The sequence below is a fragment of the Haliaeetus leucocephalus genome, unplaced genomic scaffold (assembly GCF_000737465.1).
Source record: "Haliaeetus leucocephalus isolate CR32 unplaced genomic scaffold, Haliaeetus_leucocephalus-4.0 Scaffold295, whole genome shotgun sequence".
NCBI classification, from domain to species: Eukaryota; Metazoa; Chordata; class Aves; order Accipitriformes; family Accipitridae; genus Haliaeetus; species Haliaeetus leucocephalus.
Window position 1 is genome coordinate 1582200 of NW_010972731.1, and position 22379 is coordinate 1604578.

The window sequence follows — 22379 nt, forward strand, 5'->3', positions numbered from 1 at the left end:
AGGGGTCCCTCATGATCCTGCCCCAGGCCATGCATTTTTGCCCTTGCCATTACACTGTCACTAGGCTGTACTTCTCACAAGGAAAGAAAAAAGTTAAGCATTCTTTAAAAGGTCACTAATACTAGTAAATAGGAGACAATGGGAACACAGAGCTGAATGTGAAGCATAAGCAAGGGTGAGAAATGTCACCCCTTTCAAGACTTCTCAAGGAGACTGTGAGCAGATCTGGGAAGAAAGCCTGACTTCCACTCCAGAGTTCTGTTCACTAGGCTACACTGCCTCAGCTAGTACGAGATCCAGTTTAATCTTTATCATGAACCATAAGACCTAAGATGTGGCTGCACACGTTAGCTCCTTCACAGGCTGGCTGAATTAAAAAATCACTATGAGTAAAGCAGGCTTCTACTCCATGATTTTTACTCAGTAAAAACATGCTGTTAGCAATATTCTATTAATTGATCATGGAAACTATTAGCTATTCATTCATGACACAGACAGACAATGAATGAAGAATGTTTCTACTCCTATACTTTTCTTCCCCAGAAGTAAGTATGTGAAAATAAACCTGAGTAATTTTTCCAAGGAACCATGGAACCGGTTGAAGATCCATTTTTTTAATATTTTCAGTTAGTGCCTGGACAAGCAGGTCATAGTCAGGTGTAGGAAGAACCACTCCAGGAAACAGGTCAGATATGATGCCCTGTTAAGGAAAGACAGTATTTAAACACAGATTACGAAAGGGAAAACTTGTATGCCCAAAGCATAAAACTCTACAAGTAAACCAATATTCACACAGCTAACAGGAGCTTAAGAGGAAATGTCCTCAGCTGGACAAAACTAACTTCCAGGCAAACTGTAGCCATGAAAGTATTCTGTATGCATGTCACAAACGAGTGCCTGAACGTTTCATACACATACTGATATTATAAAAGGAGGCTTAACCTGCTGCAAATTTTCCCCAAAAAGTATTACAGGAAAGGATGTGAAAGTGGTTGAAAGAATTTCAGTGATTAAATAGAAGGGTATGTGTTCTGAAATTTCAAAGCAATGATTCTGTGTGTCCTTGTACCCTAGCTTTTAGGTCTTTAATAGTGATTGCTCTGTAGTTTAGCATAGTCATTATTTTCTGTTAAAGCAGTATGCAAACAGAAACTTCATTGTTTTCATTTTGACTTCAAATTTCTAATTGACCATAATTTAGTTGTCCACATCTCTTTTACAACACAAAGCCAGAATGCAAACTTCAAAGAATGGTTTCCACAAATGAAACAGCTCAAGGTGACTTTTAGCAAGATATCTCATAAAACATTTTATAGAATAACTTGAAAGCCACCAATGAAAGTTTGTTTTTCAAAATAATACTAACAGAACCAAAGAGTGCATCCAGATCAGTGGACTGAAATAACTCCACACTAATATAGCAGAATCTAGATCAAACTGTTCTAAATTAAGATAATGACCTGTTTCTGTAGGTTCTTATAACAGACCTCACCATCACAAAATTTAAACACACCAACATGATAACTTACCTGAAACAATGGCACATCCGGTGCCAAGAATTTGGCCAAGTTAACATCCAGCAAAGCCCGAAGTAACAATACACTTTCATTTTCAGTTGGGTACTTCAGTTTTAAGTTTCCTGCTGCTGTCAGGGCAGATTTAACAGCACGCATTCCATAGTCATAGTGATGCTGAGATGACAGCTGCTCAGAGCACAAACGGTAAGTGGCAACAATTTTCTGGGCAAGACTGTGGGTATTAAAATATCACATGTAGAAAGAAAATATCTCACCATGCAAGGAAAATAATTTAAGTACCTATATACACAAAGTAACTGCAGTGATTGTCAGACATATCAGCTGATAAGATGGCCCAAAACACATAAGAAGCAAAACTGTAGATTATGCCATGCCAGAGAATGTGTGTGCCATTTTGAAATTCTGTTTGATATTACAATACATTTTCCAAATGATCCTGTGTAGAGGTGCGTATCTGTCAACATGACGTGGTAAATGATAATTTATGATAAAGCAGGAGATTAAGAAGTACTTTCTGGAGAAACAGAACACGGACAGCCTTCCAGAATTATATGCCTCAAACACACATATATGACTTATAGAGGAATGAGGTATATCAGACTCAACTGAGGGAAAATTCAGCATGTCTTACCTCCGAGAGTCCAAAAATCCCATTGAATAAAGTGAAATTTCTCCAATCAAAGCATAATCTGGAACCATCATGGCAACTGTTCGAAACAGTGCCTGTAAGAAAAAAGGCAAGACATAAGCTTAGACTACAGAATACAGTAATAAGCTTGCGCTTGTTTTGTAAGAATAGTAACTCTCCATAAATTCATTAACTTCTATACTCTGTATTCCATTTTCATTACTTTAGGAATCATCCGAAATCTATGGGAGTGCATTAGAATTGTTACAGGAACTGTGATATTATCAAGAGGTTCAATAGGTCTGTGCTAAGCACTGTAGGAACAAATGTTTAGAAAGAGTCACAATCCTGAAGAACTATTAATAGAGGAAAAGGGACATGTCATTCATCTCACTTTCATAATAGACAAACTAGCACATGGTGGGGTTAATGTCTTGTAAAAGGTCATGCAAAAAATTGTGGCAAAGCTAGGACAAGAATTAGGACCACATCAGTCTCTCTGCAGTGTCTCAGCAACTTGCAAAGTTATAATAAATTTAAACTGGGATTTAGATCGCCAAGCCATCATAAACCAGGAGAATTTCCACTTGGAGCACAGTTAAAGCTGTGAACTAGTATCAGTATGGTTAGACAGAGACCATTCATCTGTGCATTTTGTACAATCCTAAACACTTACTAAAGCTTAGCAAAAAGCACAGCAGAATACACTTGAATGGGTTATCAGTATACTATTTGATTTCTGCCTTCCTTTTCTTATTACAATAGACCAGAAGTTGCAAATTCTGTTTAATTTCTACAAGAAACCAGGATTCAAGATTTACCTTCAGATTATCAGGCAGCTCTGCCCGTCCAGCATACCCAGGATTCATCGTGATAAACACAGCACAGGCAGGATTAAGAGAGATCTCCGTCCCTTCAAAGATGAATTTTTTGAGTTTGCGAATAATAGCTTGCTGTATGCTAAGTATTTGTTGGGCAACTACAGATAATACTTCAACCTAATACAGACAGAACAGATTGGAAAACGTAAGACACTTGGAGACAATATCAAATGTTTTTGTTTATATATTTTGATGGCTATATTTACATTCCTCCAGGTGAAAATCACCCTGTGTCTGATAACTGAGCCTAAATATTAGCTGTCTATTGAAGCAATCCTCTGGAAGTTAGTGCCACCATTCCCTATTCAACTAATGTAGACAGATCAACAGAGGCTTCTAAAAACCTCCACAGGGAAATATCATCTGCCTGAACATAGACATGTAAGTTAGGTGGACAGGAACTCCCTCTGGAGGCCTCCAAAAGCACTTTCCTTTCACCTCAGATGACAAAGAATTTAGGCTCTTCAGAAAGACTGATTCAGCCTAGCGTCAATCCTCAGTGCTTTGAAGTATCAAGGTAACAGAATATTGGAAAACAAGAATGCTAACACTTGAATTCATTAAAAAACAAGTTACAGCAGACAAATGGAGGTATTAAGGATACTAAAACATACAAAATAGAACTTAATGGAATTTCCACATTTACTAGTATTTACTTAAATCTAACTCCATCAAAATAACAATAAAACTTATCCAAAGTCATTAGTGACCAAATTTAAAAAAAAAAAAATCAGAATAAGACCAAGGAGGGGAGTAGATGTGTCTGGTTACACAGCTAGTTAACCAGGTCACTCAGTTAGCGACACTCAGCTAGTCATCACAGGAATACCTCCACGGGGATTTGTCTGTCTTGTGCTGAACATAGACAAATGCTGTCCCACAGCTGTAGTTTGATTTCTCAAGAAGAGAAGGACAGTTCTTTCCCAACAAATGAGTGTCACATACAAAAGAAAAAATTGCAAAGGAACAATTTTTTCAGGTAAAATAATCCAGAACACAAGACTTCTGCAACACAGCACACATAGGCATGTGTTCCTACAGCAGGCTGCTGAGTACCTATTTCTGTGTCAGTGATTATCAAAACAAAGAGGCTGTACTACAAATAAAAGTAGAAAATTGGCAATAATGCTGTCATGTCTAAGTCTAAAACTTCTTGTGTCTTAAATGAAAGCTTTATCATTTTATTTGTCCAAGTTAAAACGTTACCTCAATTCTATTGAACTCATCAAAGCAGGACCATGCACCAGATTGTGCCAGCCCCTTAAAGAACTTGCCCATTGCCTTGTAATCGAGACCATCGGAGCAATTAAAGACCACACACTACAACAAAAACACACAGAGAGCATCTCTCAGTATTAACACAAAGTGCACTATAAAATTCTTAGCATCTAAAATGGGAAAGGATTATTATTGCTAATTTTGGATTACAACACCAGGATGCCATATAGACACAGTCCTAAATGTGTGCTTCTTACCAACAATTTCTGTGAATAACAAATAGGTACAGAACAAGCAGTACTTGGTTAAGAATGGCATTTCAAGAAATATCTACATATCCAAACATAAACAGTGCAAAGAAAAGAAGTTGGTATTTTGGCACCTGCTTAGCTAGTGCTTTTGCTAGATCTTTTGTTGTTTCTGTTTTGCCAGTCCCAGCAGGTCCTTCTGGAGCACCACCAAGATTTAATTTCAAGGCACCCATTAATGTCCTATATAAACAAGAACACAGGCATTAGAAATAGTAATCTTTAATGGCAGATTGTTTCTGAAGGGGTGGATAAGTATTTTCCTATACAAGTTCCCCTGGAGATGATTTACTTGTTCCCTATTGACTTTGCAGCTTGTCCTAAAAAAACCAGTATTGTCTCATAACCGATTCCCAATTGTGGAAGCTCACATTCACCTACTTGGCCTACAAGGAATGTCAAGGCTTTTTATTACATGCATCCATCCTGTATATCCTCAATTGCACAAGGAAATGCACAGTGCCATAAGCAAATGGCAGAGTTTGCAAAAACACACATTTTCATCAAGTGACACTCAGGACAAGAGCTTGAAGCTGGCTTTATAAATGAAGTCAATCTTTAGAAATGGCTGAGAAAGCATAAAGGTTATTTCATAAACCTGGGAATCACATTGCCCTCCAAGTGGTTTTCATACTAAAAACGAAATCCCTGTTAACACTGGAGTAATCTGATTATTTTACAAAAGCCTCATTCAAAGGCTTTGCCACCAAAAGCAGTTGTTAAGTTGTGCTGAATAGAGTCTTATTGCTTGCACTGAAACTACATCTGGCACAGCTGACTGCACAGTTTTAGTTTAGATTGAGCTAATCCTAATGACAACAACCCCAGTTTACAGCTAATGCACCAGCCATGTGGCTCTTTCAACACCACTGTGAATGCCAAAAGATTAAGCATTTGCCAGCATAGGCATTAACATAGGCACTTTACTACAAGTGCCTTCTACAAGATGGTGAGTTCACAGCTCAGTGGTGAAGTAAAATCTTTACATCCTCACCATATATTTGCCTGGAGATACTACAAAAGAAAGTTCTTTAAACCTTAGAGCTAAAATTACCTGCTGAGATGACCTGTGTCTCCAGGGCTCACCAGAAGTGAAATACCAAATGTCCTTGAATATTTCAACCTTAGGGGATGAAGTGTTTCCATTTCCACCTCTTGCAAGCAAGCGGAGGAACAGGAAGCTAATTGTATTCAAACATCGGTGAAGGGCTTTATAATTACCTCATTTATTTTACAGGCAGGCATACCGTTCCTGTACGTCTTATTTCAAAGAAATTAATGGACCAATGCTACTGTAGAGTTCTTTACAGTTCCAGTACCATGAGTTGCCAGCTCTCTTCACACGCACATTCTTTGATACAACAGAGACTATTACTCTACTGGTGTAGAAACCTACACATTGTAAATATTTTACCATATTTGGGCAAAGAAGATATATAAGATTTGCCTCCAAAACCTACAGGAAAATCTTAGCTGCTGGGGTTCCTGCTATTAACCATAACAAATGAAAGTAAATATAGATCAATCAAAAAAAATGAAAACATTATTCATAGACAACATGGCTTTACCTGTAACATCGATCTGTTAGTGGCGTTATAACCAGACGTGGAGAATTGCCCAGGTACTCATAACCATATTTGGCTTCTGTTGTTATCATTCGCACTATTACATCCTCCTCTTCCCAGTAGTATCTTAGCTGAGAAATCCACTGGAAGTCATTCAGATCTGTGATTTTGTCTTCAACCAATTTTGCAACCACATCACGAGCTGCAGAGTAAGAGACAGATTATCTGAAAAATCTAAACACTTCTACTGTGTTAGTTTACTTAAAACAACATATAAGTAAACTAACATTTACTTATAGCTATGTAAGAGTAAATCAACATTTAGAGTAGTAGGCTGGCTTTCATGTTAGAAAGGAATCTGCATCTGTTTTGCATAGGCAATCAGCTTAATTTGATCTAGATTCCAGTGCCTGTTCTAAGTAGACAGGAGAGAGTTGTGCAGGACTGAGCAATCTCCATTTGCCCAAAGACAGTAACTCTGTAACTCTGTGCAGTAACTCTGTAAAGGTTGTCTGAAGTTAGAGAAAGCATTTTAGCTGCCTCTTTCAAGTAGTTCACCCAACTAACAATAGCAGCACTGCCCCAGATGTAACAAGAGTACCAGCAACTGCAGATTTACCATGCACATCAATGACAGTAAGAGCTCCAAGTGTCAGCCGGGCTCCACTGGACAGCTTTCCTCTCACTAACTCAACAATGTCCTCAATTTGTAGATTGCTCTTCTCCAAAAAATCCTGTCACAGGAACAGAACACAAGCACTAATGTAATGCTGTAGCTAGCAGTTCCTAAGCTCCCATGGGTGCAGTCATTGGAGACAGGTCTTCCAACAAAACATAATAATGGAAGTCTGGGCACTACACAAACATTTAAAATTCTCTTTCATGTACTGGCATTTTATTTTACTATGAACACTTCAAAAAGCTTTATGGCCTGAAAGTAGCATAAGCAGAAGTCTAAATCTTTCTTCCTAATAAAAATGACAGAATTCCACGATAGGACATGAGCAGATTCTCTCTGTTGGGTTAATTTGGATTAGATTTCTTCTGTAAATTAGTAGTAAATTGTAAATTAATAAAACTAATAGAAATCTAAGATTCTCCTAACTTTACTATAAACATTTTAAATTATATTCTCATTATTACATGAAAAAGTTTAATGAAATGAAAGATTAATGAAGTTTTCATTAGTGACTTAGACAACAGGACAGAGGGCACCCTCAGCAAGTCTGCAGATGATACAAAACTGGGAGGAGTGGTTGATAGACCAGATGGGTGTGCTGCCATTCAGATGGACCTCAACAAACCGGAGTAATAGGCCGACAGGAACCTCGTGAAGTTCAACAAAGGGGAAAGTCCTGTATCTGGGAAGGAACAACCCCCATGTGCCAGTACACACTGGTGGCCAACCAGCTGGAAAGCAGCTCTGAAGAACAGGACCTGCTGGTGGACACCAAGCCAAACATAAGCCATCAATGTGTCCCTGAGGCAAAGAAGGGCAACAGCATCCTTGGCTGCATTAGGAAGAACATTACCAGCAGGTCAAGGGAGGTGATCCTTCCCCTCTAGTCAGACACCACATCTGAAGTGCTGTGTCACTGCTCAGCTCCCCCATAGAAGACAGGCATGGGCATACTGGAGCAAGTCCATTAGCAACCTGGTTTAGTTGGCCCTGCTTTAAACAGGATTGGACTACATGATGTCCAGAGGTCCCTTATATTCTGTGTTTCACAGTTCTGTGATTCCTTCTCGTTTTTCTTAATCTATGGATTGTTCAGGATATTTTCTTTGAAAGTATAAATATTTTCAGTTCTGACTGGATATGTGGAATAAGATCTTCAACTGGTATTAACCAACACGGGCAAGTTAAACCTAAGATATTCAGTAAGGATACAGAAACAGAGCTAATATTAAAATGTAGTATTTGATGTGATGTTTATTAGAACTTTCCTATTTCCACATATAAAAAGCAGCCCAAACACTGTTGGCAGAATGAATCCCCAAATAAATCCTCATCCATCTAGCTCAATTAAGATCAGACAAAAGCCCACTGAATTAATCAGAAATTATTTCCATTACTTGAGTATGCATTTGATTAGCCTCAGTGAAGTGATACTTAAAACTGTTGTGATGACAGAGGCACTACAAACATAACAAAAGTCTCTTGTACGAAAGAACAAACTTGGCTGCTGCACCTTTATCACCAGGAGAATCTAGTAATAACCAGACAAATAACTGCGCCATTCTGTATGGGTAGATTCTGCCTGCACATTTCCCTGGGGCTTCACATGTAAAGACAGGAGTTAGAAATAAAAATACATAGTGTTTAACAACTGTCTGTGACTTTTTGTTTGGTACTTTACACCAGTATCACCCATAAACAAATACAATTTCCTTCGGTGTGATTTCTTCTGATACACATCAAAATAAATGAAAACAAGCCCCTGCTAAGACACAAGAAAAAAGGAAATAGAAAACAAAGCACACTGCATGAGTAAATTGTAATATGTTGTTGACAGAGGATCTTCTTTGCTAGAAGGAGCTTTTTATTAATTAATCAGAGTTTAGTGCTTAGAAATAGAATGGTAGAAGAAAATCTTACTAGTAAAGTTCCTTTCCTTATAGCCTCAGACACTTCTTCTGTCCAGTAAATGGATGAAACACAAATAACCACTTGTCCAGGCCACTGAAGTACCCATGTTTTCCGAGGAACCTTAAAAAAGAAGATCCATTCCAGACACAGGAAGTCATATAAACATATTACATTATGGCACTGATAACAATTACTCTTCCCAAATTTCTTTCATCTCATGCTGTAAATAAATGAGAATCAGCATGGAAAGCTTTAATACTTTTTCTTCAAGAAATTCAGAGTTGTAACTTCAGACTGGTACTACTGAACAAGGAGAGCTGGATTCCACTTAGCTTCAAACATGTTTCCCTGGTTTAGAATTTCAGCAACCTGTTCATGTACAGTTGCTTGTGAAATCTATTTTGTACTATAATTCAGGAAAAATTACCTTGATATATCCTCTTATGCCATCTTGAATAACTTGTCTTACACTGGCCAGCATCATTTCCTCTACTTGCAAAAGCCATTTTTCTACCATGCCCTTCAAAAAAGAAAAACAGTTAAGAGTCAATACACATTTCCTGATTATACTCCTCTTAAAAGACAAATTCTTTGAAATGTGTTAGGCTTAAATATGCTTTCTTCTGATCTGGGTGTGGTATAAAGGAGGAAGAAAGGTTGCAATTTCCCAAATTCTGACAGGCAATACTGCAGTTTAACACTGTCTGAAGGCAGGTATATCAAGCCAACTCTAAAGACAATCCAGCTGAAGAAACAGCTGTATATGTTTCATATAAGCAAAAACAAAAAACACAGATCACAGACTGCATGATCATTTAAGCTTGGTCATTTTAACACAGGGCATGTTTTGTTCCTGGATGATTAAGGGAAAAGGGGCATTTGTAACTCACAACATGCCACACCTTTCATCTCTTTTTGGTTACCATACAGCAGTTCAGCTCCGTACCTTCACATTGAGAACAGCAGAAAAAGATGGAACTGAGATACTTTTCAAAACTTGTAATGTTACTATTTCTACTCAGATCCCTTTTGAACTAATGCTCTGAGTCCTCACTGCCAGCCATTCATAATGTCCCTCATTCCTCTCTGTTTCAGCCATGCTGTGCAATGTTACATACATATGTATATAGAGAGCTTTATATAGAGGGGGGTGTGTGTGTGTGTAGCTCTCTCTCTCTCTCTCTCCATCTTAAAAGTAGTAGGAACATAAAGCTGCAGAAAAGTGCCTAGAGGAACTTACCCCCAAATTGGTATGTATTACTCCTTTTTGTAGGAAATCCTTTTTGTTCTAGAATACCAGTCTGCACTCTCACTTCCTCAACACCTTTCATGATCTGATCCTAAATGTTTTAAACCTCATTCCCCAAAAAACATACACTTTAGGCAAAGTAATAATTTAATATCATATAGTTAAAAAAAATTACTTTTGCATTCACTGGATAGATTTTATCTACGAAAGGAACAATTTCTTTCTCTGAACTGATCATGCCTACGATCTCCAGATCTTCTGTGAACTCCAGTTCAGCAATTCCTTCAAAACACTTCTTTAAATGTGGTTGTACTCGAAGCGGATCCTTTGTTTCAGACAATATTTCAAGCAGCTCATCATTAGATAGGAAAAAGAATCTGTTAGAAAAATACAATTAATGAACATGCACTTTCCAATCATGAAAATTGTCATTAATAATCTATTAATGCAAGATAGATGTAATTGGTTTTAGTGTTGCTTAAGACACTAGTATAACAGAGAGGAAATTATTATCTGAAATCTCTTTTCATAAGTAATTTTTAACATTCTAAAACTTATCACACCTGTTTTTTCCAAATTTCATTATGACCATCCTTTTACGCAGACAAAGAAAGAAGCGTTCTCAAACTCACGCAGGAAAGACTAGATATATCTATGCAGCCAATAAGTACCTTGTAAAAACATAGAATTCTGTTCCTCATAATCATATATAACTCCTACGTATCACCCACTTCTGCACTACTAAAGAGGGTAGGGCAGAGACGAAATTGCAAGTCAGACATGGAAGGTAGCAAGTTCCTTCAAAAATACCCTGTAAGTGATAATGTCTTTCTAATCATAAGTTTACACTGTGGTAGACAGATTTTGCCTCCCTGCCCCCTGGCACTGCAAATTTAACTGGAGCTGAAGAAAATTAATGATGTCTGGAGAAAAGAACAGGTTTTCATTTTTTGTTGCATGGGACTGTGCCCCACGTGTTTACAAAATGAGACTTTTCAGTTCAGTAGAAATGGTTTGAAAGACCTCACGGGTTTTTGTCTCTAACTTAAGCTTGTTTAATGAATTTACCTTGGGAAAAATAATCTTTTCTTCTCCAAGTAACTATTCAACCCCTTTTGAATGTCTTCTAAGAGAGTATTTGCTTCCTGAAGTCTGTCTAACATCATGGGTTGTTCAGTTGCTACAAGCACCTTTGTGTCTTTCACCTTTGTAAAAACAAAATACACAGCAGAAACCACTAAAAGTTGCAATAGATTTGTACATCAAAATTGTTATCATCAATCACATACATTGCAGGAAGCTAAAAAGCTATATATTCTTCTCTGTATTGTGCCTTCCTGTTATTAAATACGCATGCATTATTTCACAGTTTTACCAGTTTGAACTTTACAGACAATAATGCAACAAGGAAATATCCACAGGAATGAAAATCTTTGGCACTTGCTCCTGTGTCTTGAGCTTGCTACATTTTTTTCCATTCACAAATAAGTTCTGTCAAACAGAGCCACAGTACATCACAACTATTCTCTGTTCTTGCCATCTAGGTGGCATTTTTTCTTTCTGATAACACTCCTCTTAACTCAAAAGGATACACCTATTTCAGAACAGGCTTCATGATTCAGAGTCTGAGCTGTTAAGACAGGTCTCAACTTCTATTTAGTTGTACTGATTATTTCAACACTTTTATCACACAATCACACGCTCCCAATGTTTTTGACAAACACCTCAGCTCACACTACCACTAAGCATCTGGCCTCTTACCCAACTTCATAGTTATAGGGAACTGCACAGGATACTTAACTGCATTTACTACCCCCATTATCTTATCCCAGTATGTATTCACCAAAGTTTTGAATAACCATGCCACCACATATTAGAGAACAATCATATGCAAAAAAACCCCATTTAGTTGCTCTAATAATGTGTATGCCTTAAAACCTAATGCAAAATCTAATTGTATCCAGAGAAGACTTTGTACAGACTGTCAGTGAACTTTGAAGCAGATCCTGAAGGCACAAATCAGTCATCTTTCTACCTAATTCTGATCATTTAACCATACAAAAGCCAGAAAATTTAGAATTAAAATGTTACTTGAGCTCTAATTCACCCTGCAATATCCAGCCTTTACAGAAATCTCAAGCAATAATGATATAATTTACCACTTTTACTGCAAGACTAGGTTTTGGTGGGCTTTAGTAAAGGATTTTCCACTCCATATTATACCTTCTTGTGACTTAAATACAAATACCTAACTCCAGAAAAGTAGCATATCTTCATGATAGTAATAATCGTTACCAGATGTGCATAAAAATACATGATTTATTAAATACGAGCACTTACTTACCACTTGTGCTATAATGTCCTTCCAGTATGAATCCACAATCCCAAACTTTCTGCCCTCTTCAGGCATTTGAGCTATAATGTCTTCTGAACTAAAAATTGGTTCTAAATACAACCACGTTGCCTGACATTTTAACCAGCTATCTAGAATATCTTGCATTAAACACAGCTTATTCTCCCAAGCCTGTAATGAAAACATTTAATATTTAAGCAAAATTATATCAAGAATTAATCTACACTGAGGAAAAGAGCATGAGCTGCTTGGCTTCAAAGAAAAGAAAAAAAATCCCCAAAACCAGAAACAATTGAACAATTTTAAGAGAGGGAGAAACTTTATTTTTAAAAAAACAACACTAATAAACATCTGAATATTTCTTATAAACAACAGACGTATTCTTTCACTAGCGCTTTTTACAGCAACTTGTGAGAGAGCGCCTAAGAAGTGCAGAGATGACTAGCATGACAATCCAGAATATCTTCTTTTAATTCTACTTGTGTACTTTCTATCTTATCATCAGTGAAAGGATAAAAGCTTAACAAGGTATTCAGCAGACTGAGTAAATGTCAGTTCACAGGCCCTATATGTAGTGAGTTCAATCTTTGGCCCACCAAAAAAGCTATTTCATGCAACTCTACCAGTAGAAATTGGTTTTAAAACCAGAGAGAGATTCTTTTTGAATAAAGAATTTCAGATAGCATTGCTTTTGTGACTTTGGCAGTCTACAGTGTAAGGGTTATGCAAGGGAATGTATTGCAAGGAGAAAACACAGCCAGCCTGTATTGCTCATTATTGTGCAAGAGGTACATGGAGATTGTTAAGATAGCTCTACATTAATCATTCCCTTTCATTTCACCAGCTCTGCTGGAAAGCAGAACTCAGCTTTACCTACAATTTGGCTAATGTCCTCAGGAAAGGATAGAATTTAGGTCCTAGCATTGCTTACAAATCATCACTATAAGGCCAGAAAATGTGATATTAAATACTGACGGGAAAGAAGTCTCTGCTTTCTGCATAATCTTCCTATTAGAAATTCATCATCTTTAACAAAGATCACATCTTTACAAAGTAGTAGGACAGCTAACAAAAAGGACTTCGAAAGCCTTATAGATCATGCCCGTACCAGAGAATTACAAATAAATTCTCTCTCACAACTGACAGACCTATGTCTTTTTACACAATGCAGCAGAATTTGTTTAAATCAACTGATCCATGCCCAAGACATTCAACTAAAACCCCATGCTTATAATGACTAGATTAGCAATGCATTTACAATTTCCTTAGCTGTAAAGCAAGCCTTGCATACCTTTGTCTGGAAACCATTAATTCAAAGCTCTTGAAGAAAAATATGAATGTGTGTTCTTAGAAACAATTAAAAACTATATAACTTCTTATCATGCCAAAATACCTTAAAGCATTTAGGGAAAGCATATTATGAGACATGCAAGCTCAATCAAACCAGCTTTTCCTTACCGAGCATTCAGCTTCTATTGGTTTGATGAAGGGAGAGCCACGCATTGTCTGAGTCTTAACAATATGATCATCCAGCAAAAGCTGGATGTCATCGATTGCTGACAGGATGCTGGTGTTCTGTAAATACATCACATTTTGATAAGGCAAATAGCAGCTGCTTTATTTCACCGCTCATCAACCTCACACTCATTCAGATTCCTGTTTCCCTCTTCTCTATGATGGTTGAAGGTACGAAAGTAGCAAGGCATTGAGAAATCCTGCAACATGTTTCAAGATACAAAACTACATCTCTGTTTCAAAGGTCAAGAGATACACTGTTTTGTGAATGGCAAGCTAGCCAGGGGTGCTAGTGACTTCTGACTCAATCTTTTGCACTGTAATTCTTGTTTCTTCTGGGCAAGTTAAAATTTCACTACTGTCCAGCTTTCCATACAACACTGGAGAAGCTCTCAGGCTTGCAGATTTGTTAGGATGAATATGTTGAGATCACAAGTTATCCAGATACTGAGGTCCAAATATAAAAATATATAATAATGGAGACATTTGCCTAGGCTCTGGGGTATGATACCACTTTCCATCATGCCACAATGAATGAGCAGTAACTTCCCTCTAATATTTCTCAACTGGTATTCAGAATCAAAGTAATTTTTTTCAACAATATATATATATATTGATTTGGCATTTACTCACAGTATCCCTGTACTTCACCAGACTGAACTGCACATTGACCCACTCGAATTTCATTTTCTCTATTGATTTCTCTAAGGAATACTCCTTACTCGCAGCTGCTCCAATAGGTTCCAGCCTAAATTGAAATGAAACATATCTTTGAAATGTTTTTGCAACATAGCTGAAGAGAAAAAAAAAAAGCAGTTGTCATTAGAGTTGCATGTCAGACTACCTTTCATATGAATTTGTTCATAATACTATAGACTCTTATTTCAAGGAATATTTTTGCACTTTCAGGCTTACCAAGTTAGAGATATTAATATTAATTTGAAGATAAACACAGACAGAAAATTCTGAATGTGCCAATTAAGTGGTTTAGGAATAAGACTCTGTTTTTTGGTGCCTTTGTGCTACAAGAACAACCAATAGTTCTACCCATAGCTTGATAAAATACAGCTGATTTTACAGCACATTCTAACAGCACACAAAAACCCCCAAACAAACTAATTTCTGGTGTCTGACATGAAATACAGTGACTGTCTAAAAAATGAGAATAAAGCTCCTTACTGATCAATATATTTTGAGAGTCCAAATTCCAATATGTTTTTAAGAGTAGTAGTTTCATCAGGTCTGATCTCACATCCTACAATTTCACTAATCTGAAAATAAAGTAAGAAATAAAATCTATTATCAAGATGCATGTTTGTAACAGACTTCTCAAACAGCAAGAAATAAATGCTAAAGAACTATTAATGCAACCCCCTAATTTGCTCTTCCGCCATAATTAGTGATTCAAAGAAGCTCCTGCCTGTACCATTACAAATTTCAAAACTGGATCTATCACATGACATGATAAAGGATGTTCTTACTGTGAAATACAGAACTATTACTGTATTTCACGGTATGGAATATATGGAGTAGTATATTGAACTGTCAGTTTCTGTGGTAGAATACTCCCACAGTTAAAGCACAGTTTAAAGTACCTGCTCCCAATGTCTCTCCTTCATTCCACGATTGCAGGCAATTGACAGGACAGGAAGATGCTGTTTAAATTTATCAAGCTTATATTTAATAGTTTCTGCTAAGCCTCTAGGCCCAGCCAAATCTGGAAAACTCTTACTGAGCTTGTACATAGTCCTCCACATATTTCCAACTTCTTCAGTAATTTCATCAGCATTCAACATCTGGAGAGATCCTGAATACAACAGTATAAAAAAAAGCACAGCACACACATCAGCACAAGGAGATTCCCAGGGTGGTTTATTTACAGGTATTTATAAATATTCTCCTTTAACTGGAAATCCATTGTGTTACAAAAAATGATCTTAATGCAAAATCCAAGTCAACAACTGTATTTTACATTGCTTAACAGCATTTATTTCTTTAAAATTATTTTCTCATAACTAGTCAACCCTTTCATCGTCTACTTAATTAACTGAAAATTACACTTTTCATCAAATGAACACCAAAGCCTCACCATTCATCCATTCCTCAGACTTGGTATGGAAATTATATGCTGTTATCCAAAGTTGCTCAAAGGGTTGTTTCTTTGCAATTATAGTTTGCAGTAGAGGAAACTGACTCTTCTCCCGCTCAAGTAACTCCTCTTCTTTATTAATAGCCTTTAAGGAATAAATAAATAAATAAATAAAAAGTCTGATTTCCATCAAAGATTCCTACTGTTGTTTAAACTTTTAAATAGGTAATATTGAATACAATTGTTTTACATGTCATAAAGCCAGCCAGATTTTTAGATTTAGGCCTGTGGATTTTAGGTAAATAAGGTAACTGTGTTCTTTAAAATTCCCCTAGTTATTTGTTGGCATCTTTTGCTACTCAAACAATTTTTAAAATCTGTGTTTATTTTAGAAATAGATAACGCACCATGGCATACGGTGAAACCAAGGCTCACAAGTTACCAACCCACTTTGAAACCTGGATGTAAGCTCCTCAGTCACATAGGCTTGTAGGAATTTTTTTTACCTGTGCTTATTTTTTTCTATTACAGAAACATCTGGGAGCTCCAATCAAAACAGATATTAATTGCTGTGCTTATTCTTGGTAAGATCTTGGTTTTGTCCAAAAGAGCTTATGGTATAAATCAATGTGCAAAGATTTAGATTTAAAAAAAGTATTGCCTTCTTCATTTTACAGGTAGGGAGGTGAAGCACAGAGAAATGCTGTCTGAAATGCAGACACTGAATTCAGATTGAGTCCCAAGTCTGTGCTTTTACAATGCCAACAGACCTTCCATAAAACTTTTAATCATTCAATGTGAGATGCAGGCAGAGAAACATAAAGATCCACATTCCAAGATAATTTTTAACTTCGTGTATTCACTAAGCTGATTGTCATGTCATTTATATTGTGTGCATACACCCCTCATTCTGATCATTTATTAAGAAACTTAAACTTAATTACTTATTCTGATCTACCTATAACAACATATCAGTGCTGTTAACTCACACTAATTAAATATACTAGATGCCTTTAAATCAGATTAAGAGTATTGATACGTAGGACTAGCAATTTATCTAAATCCTAAACTCATTTAATTGGTTCAATTTTCTCTTTTGAGTGGGAGTTGATTAAAATCTTGATCCTTAAGGCTCCATATATGCAGAAATCTCATTGTCTCACTGTGATTTAGAAGATTAATTAAGCGTCACAATGCCTGTGAGATCTCTCAAAGGTAACCATTCTCATTTCCCAGCAGAAGCACAGCTGAGACAAACTATTCAACCTAGAACCACACAGTACACTGGATGGAGAGCCCTGAATAGAATCTAGGAATCTTGGTCTTCGGTTTCCTTCTAGCACCTGACACTTCCCTTGCTGTGATATTACACATATTTAATGCCTATAGGCAAGTTCTGGAATGATACAAACAGCTGAAAAACATTTGATTTTAATTAGCGGACAAGGAGAGGGACTGAAAACACAGGTCCAGCAGCACAAACCGTGGTTCAGGGAAAATGCCACCTCCCTAATATTCTGCTCCTGCCAACTCTGCCAGAAGAATTCTGTTTTCCATGGATAGCATCATGCTACTATTGACTGCTTGGAAACACTGAAATTCAGTATTTCAACTCAGCAGTAGGGATGACTCAGCATACAGGGACAAGAAGATATTTGCCCCATGTTTGTGAATTTGGAAATTTTAAAGGCATCTTGACAATATATGACCAGAACCCTGAAAAAAACAGGGACAGGAACCAAACTTTTGCTCATCCAGCACATTGCAACCCACTCCATACTTGACTAATAAATACTAACCTCAAATTCTGTTACTGCATTATCTAGATTCTCATTTAACTCTTTAAATTTCTCAGCATTCTTCTTCATTTCTTCTATGGTCATGACATCCCGCTTTTTGTAGCTTTCTACTTCTCTATTATAACCTTCAAGAGTTTCCTCAAATTGAGAACACCTAAGGTAAAGATAGCTAAGGTAATATGATGTTCTGTTTCATTCCTTTTCAGGTTTCATATTTTATTAACTATAACAGGCACTGTCAAATGAAATCTGATCTCAATACTAGAGTAAAGTAAACACGGATGCCAGTGAAAACCCATTAATCAGTTATAGCAATACTATGCAGTTCACAGGATTAGAATTCAAGGTTCATTTTCAAACCTCCCAATTTATTTTGTTTACTTACATTTGCTACTTTTACTACCTGGAGGAAATAAAGGAAGAGTGAAAACAACGTAACAAAACTATGTGTAATACTGTACTAAGCAATATAACAAGATAAAATTATGAATATTCTAGCAACATCCTTCATTCCTCCTTTCAGACCTGTTTAAGCATAGGAATATTCTAATCCACCCTCATCAACAGTATTTTTCTGAAATCTCCATAATACTGTAAACTAGGTTTCTTCCTTACTTTCTCAGCTCCCTTCCAAGTTTTCCTTCTTTGACATTTTCTCCCTTTTACTGATAATGAGATTTTTCTTTTCTTTAAAAATAACCAGTGAAAGAAAATGTCTTAACACCATACCTTTCAAGCAAAACCATCTCTGCATGATTTCTCCTGCTACACAACTGATCTCTACTGTTTTCAAAGATTATCTCAATCTGATCAGGCCAATGGAAAACAGTGCTATTCAGGTTTATGTCAACATCTAAAATAAAAAAATATATAGACATCTTTAAGAAAATACCTTTTAACCAATGATCTAATAGAATGGCTGTTGTGAAGAGTAAGCAAAATAGCTAAAACTACATTTAGGAATAAACTGTCTAAGAAGATACATATTTCAAGCTGCTGGCTGAATTATCTTCACTGCAAAAGGAAGCATTCCCTAAAACAAGTTTGATAGCAAAACTCTAAAATCAAGTTAAGAATGTGAAATTCTCTGAATAAGATCTTAGCTAGGCAGAGAAAATTAAGAACAGCTATTCCAGAATATCAATTCTGTTCAACTACACACAGAGACAGACCACTCCTAACTAAATATATATACGTACATAAGGTGGGTAAAAGTAAAGTTTAAACCATTTTTAGTCCACAGTGTGTAAATGCCAAATTATTCACAAAAGCTAGACCATAACAACTACAATGAGCAGGCATCTCCATCTTCGTATTTGTCATTTTGTTCAGTGCACTTAGCTCGTTATAACTAACTGCAGGACACATTCTTATAAACCCAGCTAAAAAGAATATGTAATTATGAAATACTGTGCATGCAAACACTCCAGTCCAAAACATAACAGAAAGATGTCCTGGCTTCCATAGGCATCCTAATTTTTATCAGAAATAAATTCTAATAAACATGGCATATTCTAGTTATTTCTAGCACTGTCTGATCTGAAAGTGTATTCTGCTTAAGGAGAAAGGATCATCCTGCCACTAAAATGGGTAAGCTTTCATATAACTGCTCTTCGTTTTTATGTACAGTAAATAACATACAGCATCTGTGAATGGCACATTTTTGCTTTAAATAGTGCAAACTAAAAGCAACTTCTACAGATGTTTCTTCCATCTTGGAGAACAGCCCTCCAAAAATAAAAAACAGGAAACCATCACAGCAAAACAACAAAAGGCCTCCACTGATCTAATACTCAACTGCAGAGATGCAAGTTCTCACATTCTCCAAAAGCTGTCATAGAGCCTTCGAGACATGGCTTTTTAGTTTTTCACAGAAGACTTTTTATTGAATAATGTAGAGGTGTAACACTATTTGGCCAGATTACATGACATTAATCTGATAATGACTAAGACATTCACTAAAACACAGAAAAAAGCACTGTCTGTGCTGTATGCCATTTCTCTAACCATTCCTTCCTGCATTGGTACATTTTAGCTTCTACTAAATTCTTTTTATTTCCTTTCTGCCTCTTTTGGAGCTTTCCATTAGCATTCTAGAAGATGAACATTTATGCATGCAGAGCCCAATATCTATATACAAATATTTTCAGATGGAGACTTTTATATTCTGTAATTGAAACATACGTGAAAGATCAGCATAGTTCATGAGGAATTCCAGTCTATGTGCTGCTTCAGTGACCTCCTGTCTCAGTTTAAAAGCAGTAACTTCACTGGATGTCTTTAAATATGCATCAAATTCCACTAGCTCTTCAGTGTTCAGAGGCACCTCACTCATTCTCTTTGCAATTAAGTTATATTCATTGCAAATTCTACAATAAAAAGAAAACAGACATATCACTGGGATCATAAGTGAACAGAGATGCAAGATCTTGTTAATCAAGTTTGTCTTTTAAAGAAGAATATTACATTGCTTCATAAATTAAGTATTCAGATTGAATATACACAGCAGACAGGCATTTATAAAGGATGCCTTTTTACTTTGCACAATCAGTTATATTGTCCTACTATGTTTACAACAACTGATACATAATAGAATGATTGCTCAGTTGGTTCAAAATTACAATTAACAGCATATTAACAGTTTCCTTCCTATAGGTTTAGAATTTCCTTTTCAAGACCCGATCTGCTGCAGAAAGAAATGTTTGAAAGCAGTAAGCAAGAGCTCACTTAATCACCCCGCAACAATAAAATCAAGTGCATGTTATGAAAAAAGTTATAAAGAGAAAAATATGAAACAATCAAGTTTATTTTACATTGTACATGGGAACAGAAAATACAGAAAGGAAGAAATCCTGTTATTTTCCTCCTTCCCAGTGATACACTTTCTTGTGCAGATTCCAGTTCAGTACTGCAATTATCTATACAGACAGCAGGCATGCAACCGGCAACCACACACAAAGGATAGGTTCACTTAAAGCAATTCCAGCCTTCCAAATGTTAGGTCTTCAGCATAAGCTCGTTGTCTAGATCCCTTCCACAGTAAGTGGAGGCAGAGAGGCCCCTCTAGACTGTGGTTCATCTCCACCTGGAGATGCTTCTTAGATAGGTGGGTTAAATAATTTATTTATGGTGATTGTCTCTCCCCATTCACTGTGGAAATATTCCACAGTGGGGGTGGGGTTTTGGGGGGGGGGATTTTTGGTGTTTGTGGGGGGTGGGGGTGTTTTTAATTCACAGAAACAGGATTATCCCATTACATTGGAGTCAAATTATATCTTCAAGGTCCTTTTTTTTTTCCTTTCTTTAAACTTGCCAAGATATAACATCAGGACTACTACTTTCCGGGAGGGGGGTGAGGGGGAGCGAGAAAAAGAAAAAGAAAATGAAAAAAAAAAAGTCAGGGACAAGACAAATGCAGAACTGCATAGTACATTCTTCATGCTGATTTAGCTGGACACCAGCAGGGGAAGCAAGGACCTCAACCCAAATCCTAGAAGGTCAGTAAAGGAGGAAAGAACAAGGGCGTACTTTCAGTCTAATCTCTATGTACATGCTATACAGACTAAATTAGATATTTATTTACAAGTATTTCTGTTCCTGTTAATTTTAATTACCCAGTTTGGTGCCCTTACACATCTGGTCAGCACTAGAAAACCCAGCAGATGAATAAAAGTTATCTCATCCACAGATACACAGCAACAGTCCACACAGACAGCAAGAACCACACATACTAACAACATGTACCTTCTATTTAACTCTCTGTTTTCCATCACTTCAAATTCAATCAATCTATCTTTAAGATTTTGGGTCCGATTGCAGAGTTCCTCATTCAGTTGTACAGCATCCAGACAGAACATGGCCAGAGGGACAGTGACATGCATGGAAGCAATCTCTCTTTTCAGTTTTGTTAAGCTGTCAATCTTCTACAAATGGAAAATAATACATCTGTTATTTTTCCTTAAAATCTATAGATGAAAGACGTTAAACAACAACTAATTAGTTCCCATCCAGCAAATGGATAATATATTCCAAATACAAGAAGGAACAGCTATTTTTTACCTTTCCAGAGCTTAGCTCCTATCCACAGATTCCAGGACTGAAAGCTTTGCACAGTAATGTGCCATATTAAGGAATACCACAAGTTGCCTAAAGAAGTATTTAGCCATAGGCTAACTCAGGAATGCAGAGAGAAAAGTAGACATGCCTGACTAAGGACAAGACAGTCAAAAGACCAGTAAGCTGCAGATTCACCAAATACTCTGGGCAGCCTTCCACTAGACTTAGCTACTAAGACCCAACAAAACCCATAGAAGGAGGCCATAAAAAAACCTCCTTCTACATTTGCACAGCAGCCCTACAGTAAGGGACTATGTAAATTGAAATGGCTTCTCTAGTATTTATTCCCAAGGCTAAAACAAGTGATTTGAATGGGAGTTCTTTAGGTAATATATTAGGAAGTCAAGTGTGATGTGTTAGCTGCTGTATGAACATGTAGCAGTTGTCAGTTACAAATTACCTCTGTAAAAGCTTCTAAAGAATGACCTTCCTTCAAGAAATCTGTGACATCTTGCTGTGCATTGTTGTTCAAAAGACTGCTGTATTTCCTGTACACGTTTAAATACCTTAAACACAGAAGATCACAGAAA

At 36.7% G+C, this 22379-nt stretch overlaps 1 protein-coding gene across 1 annotated transcript in view; it reads right to left on the reverse strand.

Moving 5' to 3' along the window:
- Positions 1–22379, reverse strand: part of DNAH3 (dynein, axonemal, heavy chain 3) — a 60048-nt gene that overhangs the window by 26100 nt on the left and 11569 nt on the right. The window contains exons 10-32 of the mRNA XM_010570182.1: positions 22250–22355; positions 21478–21656; positions 19918–20102; positions 18463–18586; positions 17734–17887; positions 15935–16079; positions 15441–15652; positions 15025–15116; positions 14479–14593; positions 13789–13905; positions 12322–12501; positions 11046–11182; positions 10153–10354; positions 9156–9248; positions 8738–8848; positions 6758–6872; positions 6142–6340; positions 4648–4756; positions 4254–4367; positions 2988–3164; positions 2170–2261; positions 1530–1749; positions 566–700 (exon numbers count right to left, since the gene is read on the reverse strand). Coding sequence (XP_010568484.1) covers positions 566–700; positions 1530–1749; positions 2170–2261; positions 2988–3164; positions 4254–4367; positions 4648–4756; positions 6142–6340; positions 6758–6872; positions 8738–8848; positions 9156–9248; positions 10153–10354; positions 11046–11182; positions 12322–12501; positions 13789–13905; positions 14479–14593; positions 15025–15116; positions 15441–15652; positions 15935–16079; positions 17734–17887; positions 18463–18586; positions 19918–20102; positions 21478–21656; positions 22250–22355 — 3313 coding nt within the window. The remainder of the gene's footprint in view (positions 1–565; positions 701–1529; positions 1750–2169; positions 2262–2987; positions 3165–4253; positions 4368–4647; positions 4757–6141; positions 6341–6757; positions 6873–8737; positions 8849–9155; positions 9249–10152; positions 10355–11045; positions 11183–12321; positions 12502–13788; positions 13906–14478; positions 14594–15024; positions 15117–15440; positions 15653–15934; positions 16080–17733; positions 17888–18462; positions 18587–19917; positions 20103–21477; positions 21657–22249; positions 22356–22379) is intronic.